The sequence below is a fragment of the Mastomys coucha genome, unplaced genomic scaffold (genome assembly GCF_008632895.1).
Source record: "Mastomys coucha isolate ucsf_1 unplaced genomic scaffold, UCSF_Mcou_1 pScaffold4, whole genome shotgun sequence".
In the NCBI taxonomy this organism is placed as follows: domain Eukaryota; kingdom Metazoa; phylum Chordata; class Mammalia; order Rodentia; family Muridae; genus Mastomys; species Mastomys coucha.
This window is the reverse complement of record NW_022196910.1, coordinates 3645662-3655535: the sequence shown is the minus strand read 5'-3', so window position 1 is coordinate 3655535 and position 9874 is coordinate 3645662. Positions and strand designations below refer to the sequence as shown.

Below are 9874 nucleotides of genomic sequence, written 5' to 3'. Positions count from 1 at the left end.
CCCCCGTCTGGACACCAGTAAGTCAATAAATGCAGTACAGTGTTGTTAGGTGCTGGAGTTTTACGGGGGATGCTCCAGACCCTGGGTTTGGTCCCCAGCACTGCAAATTTAACCGATGGGGGAGGGGGCAGGACAGAAATTATATGACCTGGTATGGGGACAGACTAGGTGAGAAACACATCTCTGAATGGGTATTCAGAATGGATGTTGAGAAAGCCAGCTGTCAGCCATTCAGTGCCTGCCGTGAGTTACCATGTGTTTGGGCTTGAAAGATTTCCTTGGTGGGTGATGTATTTTGGAGGCAGAATTGATGAGACTTGGTGTCACTGAGGTGTGAGGAGCAGGTGTGAGGTAATGAGGCCAGCTTAGGTTTGCAAATTCCTTACACTCCATTTCCCAGGCCTTGCCTTCCATCTCACCAGGACCCCCTCATGGGTTCTCAGAGACTCTTTGAGGGGCATCACTTGCTTTATCCTAAGAACACTTCTGGTCCATTTTCTTGCCTTCCTTTCAGATGCTGCTGTTGGCTTCCTGTTATATTTGGGGTTCTAGGGCTGGAAGGGCAGGGGGAAGTTGTCACCCTGCGTCTGGGTCCTACAGCTATACTTTCTTCCATTCCTAGGAGATGTGGGCTCCTTCATGATAAAACTGGTGGAAGGCCTTCAGGGCCAGATGTGGTCCTCAGATTGGGCTGAGGAGCTTCGGAAAGCTGATCAGCAGAAGGAGCAGACCTATCGGTCAGTCTGGGTCGAATGGACAAGGCAAGAGTAAGGAGTAAGGAAGTAGTAGCAGCCAGCCCTACTGACTTCCGTTGTCCTGTTGCAGGGATAAGGCTTTAATGCCTGTATTTCAGCACCTGAACCCACTATGGGTGCTACAGCAGGTGGAGGAAACTCTGCCTGACAACGCACTTCTTGTGGTCGACGGAGGGGACTTTGTAGCCACTGCTGCCTACTTAGTACAGCCCAGAGGGCCCCTGCGCTGGCTTGATCCTGGTAAGGAAAGGCCCAAACCAGGGGCAGCTTGCATTCTATGCACCCTTCACAGCAATTTGATCTTATCTTTCTAGGGGCCTTTGGGACTCTGGGAGTTGGCGCAGGTTTTGCACTTGGGGCCAAGCTGTGTCAGCCGGAGGCTGAGGTGAGGCATTGGATGTGGGAGACTAGCTGCTTTCTGGGCTGTGAACTGCCCTAACCGCCCTGGGTCGTCTTCCCCCCTCTTCGCTCCTCCCAGGTTTGGTGCCTGTTTGGGGATGGAGCCTTTGGCTACAGCCTCATTGAGTTTGACACGTTCGTCAGACATAAGGTGACTGGGCTGCCCTGAGGGAAGCTTATGCCCAGGGTTCTGGGATATGTCATTTAGGGTGGGCTGGGGGTTGGGAGTTTTCCTTAGTGAGCCAGAGGCCCTGTCTTGTTGCTGGTTAAACTTTTGAACTGAAGGCTGCTTCTTGGCCTGTTTTTTTTTTTTCTACAGGTACCAGTGATAGCCTTGGTAGGGAACGATGCAGGTTGGACCCAGATTTCCCGGGAGCAGGTGCCCAGGTTGGGCAGTGATGTGGCCTGTAGCCTGGCTTATACTGGTGAGGGATCATGGTGTTTTGGGCCCAGCTGGGCTTCCATTACTCTCCTGGGTGGACCCTCTGCTATTGCCTGACATATTTTCCTTTAGATTATCACAAGGCGGCCATGGGCCTGGGAGCACAGGGATTGATGCTCTCACGGGACAATGAGGATCAAGTGGTCAAGGTACTTCGTGATGGCCGGAAGCTGTGCCAGGAAGGTCATGCAGTCGTGGTCAACATCCTGATCGGGAGGACAGATTTCAGAGATGGCTCCATTTCTGTATAGGGATTATACAGGGTTGGCGTGCTTGCCTTTTGGTACCTGGACTTTGCCTAGCCTGGAGTTTTCATCCTTGCCTGCTCTGAGCTTGTCAGATAAGGACTAACCCTCTGAGTGGGGAAGTGGGAGGGGAGACCAAACCTCAAAGAGGCCCCCTGGCAACCCAGGGTAGCTCTTTCCACAGGCTCAGCTGTACCCTTTCTCTCTCATAAAATTAATAAATCTCTTGGCTATATGAGCCCAAGGACTCAGTCACAGACCCTGTGTATACTGGTTTATTTATTGTCCACAAAGATGGAAGTGGTGGAAAGAAGTGGGAGACAGGAAAGGGGCCTTGGGGTGCCGGGGAATGGATAATCCTATCCCACTCTATGGTCCCTGAAAGAATTCCACATGCCCACTCCACACAGGCCAGTGCACACAAATCCTCACACACAGACACACACATGCATGGAGGCAATAAATATCTTCCGTACCAGAGATCTCCCCAGCCTCAGGTGGGGTCCCTCCAAAAGGGGAGGAGTTAAGTGCTCAGCTTTTCAAGGGTGGGGGAGGGAAGGTCAGGCTCTGTCTTCATGTGCTGGTTGGAAATTCATCTTGGAGGTTTTTTGCTAGAAGCGGGTTGGGGGAAATCAGCTCGAGGCTGCCCTTTCATAGGCAGAGGCCAAGTCTGGTGCTGTTCCCCTTAAGTTGAACCCCATGATTGTCTTTAGATACTTCAAGGCAGGGAGAGACAGAGTGTAGTGCTCAAGGCTAATACTGGTTTGGTTGGCAGCAGCAAGAGGGTTGACGAGGGATGTTTTAACACCCCAGGGTGATGCTCACAGTAATTGGTGTTCCCCTGCAAAGGGGAGGCAAGAGAGGCCAGCCTAGCAAAGCAGAACTGTCTCTGGCAGCAAGAGAAGCCCCAGTGCTTAAAATGCCAAGAGCCTGATTTTTGCAGCTAGGGCTCAAACAATGGCACTAGGAATTGGGAATGATTTTTAGCATGGGAAGACTGGTCCCTTGGCAACTCCCTAGCAACCAGGTGCTCATTCTGAGCAACTCTGGTCAGGTCCTTTTAGGTCGTCAGGGTCTTAGTAATTTGGAACCCAGTCACAAGTAATCAGAACCCGGTCCTTAGCAACCAGGAAGGAATTCCTTAGTAACCAGAGTTCATCCCCTGCCTTGAGGGCTCAGAGGCACACATTGATCTGCTTGGAGAGTTCTCGCTCCAGATCCAGGATGAGGGCATCAAAGTCTTTGAGATTCAGGTGTGGGTTGAAGGGTGCATCAAACTCGTCTTCGAAGTCGGTAGTGCTCCTCGGCTCTCCAGGCTCATCATCGTCTTCCTCACTGTCGCTGCCTGTCACATGGTCATAGTCAGGCCCGGACAGGAAGTCCCGCCCACGCGGCAGTAAATCGCCTCCGCACACGCTCCAGTCGCCCGCATAGCGGTTGCTTGGGGGACTTTCAGGGCCCCCGCGGCCCCGAGGCCGAGGCACCACTTCTGGGCCTGCCAGAGGCAAGTGCAGCGGTGGCTGTCTTTTGGGCCGCAAATAAGGTGCGACTGCGACGTCTGGGGTCTCTGAGGGCCGTCTTGTATCTGCGGGGTCCACAAGGAGGACTATAAGTTGTGATGCAAGGGAGTGGCATTCTAGGTCCCTGATTGGCCTTTGGAGAGGCAAGCTTACAAATTTAACCCACCCAGGAGGCATGGCCCGCTTTAGATTCCAACCCATGGTTGGCCAGTAGGGAAGCATAAATGTGTAAGGGAGGCTGACTGGGATGGGTGGTGTTCACCTGGCCAAGACTGTAACAGGTAATGCAGGACTTCAATGTGGCGCTTGAAGTCCACAGCGCTGGTGACTCCTGGGCCAGAGCTACGGAGCCGGGGCCGAGAGGGTGTTTGTCTCGCTGGTAGCAACACTGGTCCGAAGCATACAGCCAAGTTCTGTGGGGTCATGCGGTTGTGGGTGTGGAAGGAAGAGACAAGGCGCAGGTGGTCTAGAAGAAGGGTCAGTGTGGCCTGTGGAGAGAGTTGCCAGGGTGGGCACGAGGCGGGTAAACCTGAACCCTGGTGGCACTTGCAGGATAGTCAGGGATGGCTTAGAGTGGAGAAGCTTCAAGTTCTCATAGCCATAGGGGAGGTATTAGTATTAGAAATGTATTTTGTGAAATTGAGATTAAGGCCAAGGGCAAATTAGCTTTGGAATGGAAGGGTATGAACTCTGACCCACGCTGTGTTAGGCAATTTCAAGGACTTTTCTAAGATCTCACAGCCAGCATTTTTTGCTTGTGTTAGGTTGGCAGATCTGTTTGCTTAGTTTGCTAGGCAGCCCAGCCTGGCTTGGAAGTGGCTATGTGGCTCAGGCTGGCCTCCAACTAGAAATCCTCTTGCTTTTGACTCTTGAGTGCTAGGAGTAGAGGCATGTAACACTGTGCCTAGATAGAGTGTGTCTTTGGACAAATCTTGGCTGTTTGACCTCGGGCAAATCACAAAACTGAGCCTTGATTTTTTTTTTTTAACCCAGGAATTGACAGATGAATATCACGTATTTTGTTGGCATGTGGTGATCATGTATGAAGATTACATCTCAGGCATGCTTAAAGCACTACATTGGTATTAGCTGCTCTATGTGCCAAAGTTCCTAGCACGGCCAACTTACCCTCTCCACATCTGGCAGGCAGCTCAGGAGCCCTCTGGTGCCCTCAGGACCCAGGGAAGCCCTGCTTGGGTGTCCTTGGGCCATGGCTTCCAGCACCACCTGGTAGAGGGGCTGGGTGATGAGCGGAGTAGGCAGTTCTCGAAGATAATCCTTGAGGATGCCTGTGGACAGAGGGGTCCTCTCTGGTTAAGGCACCCTGGCTTCTGAAGCTAGAGGGGTCATTGGGGCCGACAGTGGGACTGAGAAGAGGGCAGGTATAAGACATGAAAATAAGATCAGACAGGAGAGAGGAGGGTTCACTGGGGCCTCCAGACCAGCTTGGAGGGGACAACTGAAAGGAATGAGCAGGCAATGGAGAAATGGCAAGTTGACCTGTGATGACATTGATATCAGGGTACACATCTTCAGAGAGGCACACAGCTGCACTGTCCTGCTCAAAGGCATCTCGAAGCTCTTTCTTTACTGCTGCAGAGCCACACAGACGGTACAGCCCCACTACCTGGAGATAAAGACAGAGAAAGAGTATCTTCCTGAGAGGGGGCATAGACAGCAAAGCCTGGATATTTGGACAAAGGTGATTGTGGATGTTAGGGCCTGGGAGGGTAGAACCATTCACATGCATCTTCACTGGCTGCCTTTCCACTGCTACCACAGGGGCCCCTGAACCAGGCCTAGTAGTTCAGCACTCTGAGACCAAGGCAGGAGGATCGCCCAGGCTATAGATTACAGCGTGTGTTCAAGGCAAGCCTGGGCAACTTGGTGAAACCCTGTCTCAAAAAGTAAAACGACAGCTGAGGGTATAGCTTAACAGTCAAGTGCTTGCTGTGTATGTATGAGGCGCTATGTTCAAGCCCCAGCACCAGGACTAAAACAAAACCAGAGACACATAACCTAGCTTTCTAAATCCTCCAGGTTGGACCATTTGTCTAGAGTCTCTTTCCTCTGACTTCACAGCTCACATCTTCTAGGAAGCCTTCTCAGACTAACCCAAGCAAGCCAGGAAGTGAGGGCCTGCTTTAAGCTGTCCTAGACTCCCCCTCCTTTAATTTTATTTTTTGGGGGGGGGCGGGGCAGGTGTCACCATGCTAGCCTACTTCCTTTCTTAACGCCCCCTGCCAGCTAGTTTGACATTTATGAAAGTTCAATCATCTTTCTCACTCCAAAAGACTGAGCTCCGTGAAGGCTAAGCTCTTGTAATAAAATAGACAAATGATCCGCGGATCCTGATGCTGTGCGGGAGTGTTGGTGAAGGGGTTCCAGGAAGTATGTCTAAGGCAGCAGGAGTCAGGGGGCAGAGGCTCACCCGCAGCCCTCGGCATTCGATCTGCCCCACACACTTTCGGATGATGAGAGGCACCTGGCCTGGGGACTGCTCACGTTCTACCAGAAGCTGCAGAGGGAGCCCAAAAACACGGGGCTCCACTGTGGCAGGGACTTCTTGCTGTTCCGACAATGTCAGCTTGGCGTAAAGAAGTCCCTGGGGTTCCAGTCGAACGGCCAGTTGTTGCGCTTGGCACCCTAAAGGTGCAAAGAGGACTGAGCCAGTTTTGTCCTAAAGGTTTTTGTGTCCTGACTCCCCTCCTCTAGGACACCCCTGTGCACCATGGGAGAACAGGATGCCCTTAGGTGGGTCTTTGTGTCTTGCTCCTCCTTCTTGAAGTCCCATGTCTTACCTCGAAAGATTGTTGGCAGCAGCACAGTGCCCTGGGCACAGGGCCGGTGCCGCCTCACACCAGGGTCCCATGCAAGTACCAAGGCCCGCAGCAGCCGAGCAGCTTCCAGCTCCAGGTGGAAGGTGTGGTCCAGCCTCAGGAAGTCTGGTCCGCCTCGAAGTGGCCCTGTGCGAGCCCGAGCTACCCCATCCACTTGGAGAAGGCAGCAGAGATCTCGAGGAGTGGCCCCCGGAGTTGGTCGCAGACCCCCTAGCCCATACAGGTGAAGGCTGAGACGCCCCCAGAGTGCGGCTGGAGGAGCCCGGGCCGATGGGACCACTTCATAGGGCCGGAAGGCAGTGGGTGATGGTGGTCCCCCAGGACGCTCTGGCGAATCACCATCGCTGAGGTACCCACCCCTTGGGCTCCTAGTCCCTCCAGCTACTGATGCCTGCCCAGGAGTCCCCACACTGCTGTCCAGGTGGTAGCGGCTGATGACAGAACCTGCTGGAGCGGCCCTCTCTCGTTCCCGGCCAGTGCGAGTACTTCTTAGGCTCAGACGGCGGCGCAGCTCTGGCAGCTTTTTCATCTTCATTGAAAGGCGCCTGGCAGGGCCTGGGGACTTGGTACGGGAGGTTTTGGTAGGGGGGCTGGTAGGGGCTGCACCTGTAGGGAGAGCAAACTTCAGAGTCCAGGGCCTGGGCTTGGAGTGTGAATCTTGTGGTCCTTGTAGGGGCTGGGAATAATAAGGCTTAGGAAACACCTGGAGTCTAGGGTTTGAGGCTTGTACATGCTTGCAGGTGGGAATGTAAATATAACACTTTGTGCCTACCTTGGATGACTGGGCCTTCTGGCTCGGAGGAAGCTAGCTGTGATCCCGAGGGCTCAGGTGCTGGTGGTCTGGGATCTTCTTCAGGGATGGGGTTGTACCAAATCTCACCAGCAGGCTCCCCACTACTAGGTGTCCTAGGCCCCAAAGATACCTCTTCTGGTGGTTTAGCCCCTCCTAGCACCCATCGGCGGCTACTGGGCTCCAGGCTTTGCAAGTAGGCCCCCCGAGCGGGGCTCCGAGGTGCTTCCGGGCTGGGTGGTCCCTCTGTTCCAGCCTGAGACCCTTCAAGGATGTGAGGTTCTGGTTCTGGGGGGTTGGGTTCTGAGCGCTGGGCTGGGCGGCCTGGTGGAGAATGAAGATAGTAAGACCCGACTCTCAAGTTCCCAGGGGTCCAGGGCAGCAGTCCAGCTTGGCTTCAGCCCTCATTCACATAACCAATCGACAGCAAGGAAGCTCTTTGCTGGCCTGGAGCCACTGCCTCCCTTGGAGCCAGCTATTTTGTTTGGTCCTAGCAAGTAGCTAACACCTTTGCAGTTTGAGGTCCCCTGTCCCAGCCCCTAGGATTCCAAAAGGGACTGTGAACCAGCCTCAAGAGTCCAGGTCAAATGTCCTTGGTCATTTTGGTTCTGTCTCCCCTCTCCCAGACATTTCATTAATCCTAGGATCTTATTATGCCTGTCCCTTGTCACTGAGTGGCCTTGAGCCAGTCGTTTTCCTGATGCTCCATGTCCTGTTTATGTGGAGATTCAATATCATCATATCCCCAACCCACTCCCGGCTTGAGAGAGCTCACTGTGAGAAGAAATTTTAGACAATAGGATTTGTAGCCCTGCTCAAGGCCCTTGTAGATGCTGCTAGGAAGATGGGACAGGAAATGTGACAGTGAGTGCTGGTTTCTTTTTCATTCAGCACCCTTCTCCCATTTCCCAAATCCTGCCCCCAAGTCCGCCTGGATCTTGCCCCTCAGCCCAGGCCAGATTTCTACAGTCAGTGCCCCATTATCCCCGCCCCCCTTTATCTTGGCTCTATTCTCTCTCTGACATCATGGTTGATTTCCTGTGTGTGTTTATGTGTGGGCACCCGGATCCCTTCTCTGGCCCTGGGACCCTTGGGACTCCCTGGGAACGGCCTGGGAGGAAGGGTCAGGCCCTTGGTTTGGTGGTTTCCCTCCTTTACTGGTTCCTTCCTAGGCCCCGTACCCCATTCCTTTAAGGTCCCGTCTTGCTGTCTGTGGACCCCCAGATTTACGGATCTCCTATTTCTACCCTCTAGCCCTCTGTTTCAGGACTCTGTCATCAGAGGACTGTTTAAAGTCAGTTCACAGGCCCGAGACAAATCGCCCAACAACTACATGCCTCAGTTTCCCTGGCTTAATAAAGAGGACGGTTTCTTGGGGCTGTTCACAGTAGGTGTGGCTGCAGCCTCTGGAGCGGTGGTGGCACGGAGATGGGGAAAAGATTGCAATAATAGATATAACCTCGCACGACCTCTGTTGGGTATACAGGAGTGTGTCCCCCGTCTCTCATCCTCCAGGGCTCCTGGTGGGTGCCCACCACCCAGACAGGCCATGTAGATGCCGCACAGCTGTTCCCCCACCCCCGCCCCGCCCCCGGCCCCCCCACTTTCTGGGCGCCCCGTCGAGGCCCCATTTCCTGTCAGAGGCGAGGCCCCTCTACCGGGCTTTGCAAGGATCCCAGGGGCTGGCATCTCAGGCCAGCTGCACATAACGGTCCGTGCCCCCCCACCCCCCTTTACAAAGATCCGGTCCATATTCCTCTCTTGCATCAGGGCTCGCTCCCGGCTTACCCACTAGGTCCTGCTGCGTACCCTACCGGGGACCTGGGGATCTGAGGCTGAGCGGGGTTCCCTTCTCTTACTTTTCGAGAGCCCCCGAACTCACCGCGGTCCTTGGCGTCTGACTTTTTCCGGGGAAGTTTCTCCCGACCCCGCAGGCGGGAGAAGGTCTTCCTGAGCAGCGGCTCGGCCATGCTTGGGCCGCGGCCGGCCGAGTGCGCGCCCCGGGGCTGCGGCCGCCCGCCCCGCCCGGCTCGCCCGCCCCCCGGCCCGCGCCAGCAGGAAGCACATTCCGGGAATGCTTGGCCTTAACTTTTTTTTTTTTTTTTCTTTTCCCTTCCCGCGGCCCGAGCAGGCGATGCTGGGAGATGTAGTCGCCTGGGGCCGGGAGGGGACATGATCGGAGTGCTGGGCCGATCGGCCACTCTTCAACTATGAATGTCATGGCATAGGCTGGGCTCCATAACCATCCTCCTGTGTGATGGCATGCAGCAAATTCTGTCGGCTTCCTCAAACCGCATCCAAGGCACAAATAAGCTCATGCCTTTCCTCCCGTTCATCGATCCCCCACAGCACCCAGTACCTCGTCCACGATCTTTCCTTGGGCACCTCAAATGCCATTTCTTGCTTCTCCTACCCGACCCAGTTCTCTCACACCCCAGTTCAAGTTACTAATGCTGTTTAACCAACGATCCTCAAGCTTCGTGGGGTCAGACAGCTGTGCTGCTCACTGTCAGGAATATGGACTCGGTATAGGTGACATTGTCTGCTTTATCTCTACTTAGTCGGGAACACAGCAAGGATAGGTGTATCTCGAAAATAAGCAGTGAAATCAGAGGCTGTATTACTTTTTTTGTTTTTGTTTTTGTTTTTCGAGACAGGGTTTCTCTGTGTATCCCTGGCTGTCCTGGAACTCACTCTGTAGACCAGGCTGACTTCGAACTCAGAAATCCTCCTGCCTCTGCCTCCCAAGTGCTGGGATGAAAGGCATGTACCACCACTGCCCAGCATATTATTTTTTAAATTAGTCCTGAAGTACCGGAGGCTGGACAACTTTCTAAAATAGATTGAGTTCATGGCTCTGAAGGTTCACTGCACAGTTGATGA

General features: G+C 53.9%; 2 protein-coding genes across 4 annotated transcripts in view; one reads left to right on the top strand and one right to left on the bottom strand.

The window, feature by feature from the left end:
* The window catches only part of Ilvbl (ilvB acetolactate synthase like), a 10260-nt gene extending 8160 nt beyond the window's left edge, over positions 1 to 2100 (top strand). For all 3 annotated transcript variants that reach the window (XM_031349710.1, XM_031349708.1, XM_031349709.1), the window contains exons 11-16: positions 623 to 737; positions 826 to 995; positions 1070 to 1140; positions 1234 to 1305; positions 1474 to 1579; positions 1669 to 2100. In XM_031349710.1, coding sequence (XP_031205570.1) covers positions 623 to 737; positions 826 to 995; positions 1070 to 1140; positions 1234 to 1305; positions 1474 to 1579; positions 1669 to 1847 — 713 coding nt within the window. In that variant the 3' untranslated portion in view covers positions 1848 to 2100. The remainder of the gene's footprint in view (positions 1 to 622; positions 738 to 825; positions 996 to 1069; positions 1141 to 1233; positions 1306 to 1473; positions 1580 to 1668) is intronic.
* Positions 2101 to 9036, bottom strand: Syde1 (synapse defective Rho GTPase homolog 1). Its single transcript, XM_031349707.1, has 8 exons — positions 8874 to 9036; positions 6974 to 7315; positions 6163 to 6807; positions 5793 to 6007; positions 4862 to 4988; positions 4490 to 4650; positions 3624 to 3849; positions 2101 to 3426 (listed from the first exon to the last, which is right to left on the bottom strand). The coding sequence occupies exons 1-8, from the start codon at positions 8959 to 8961 to the stop codon at positions 3017 to 3019; spliced, it is 2214 nt and encodes a 737-aa protein (XP_031205567.1). The 5' UTR covers positions 8962 to 9036; the 3' UTR covers positions 2101 to 3016.
* Positions 9037 to 9874: the final 838 nt, after the last annotated feature.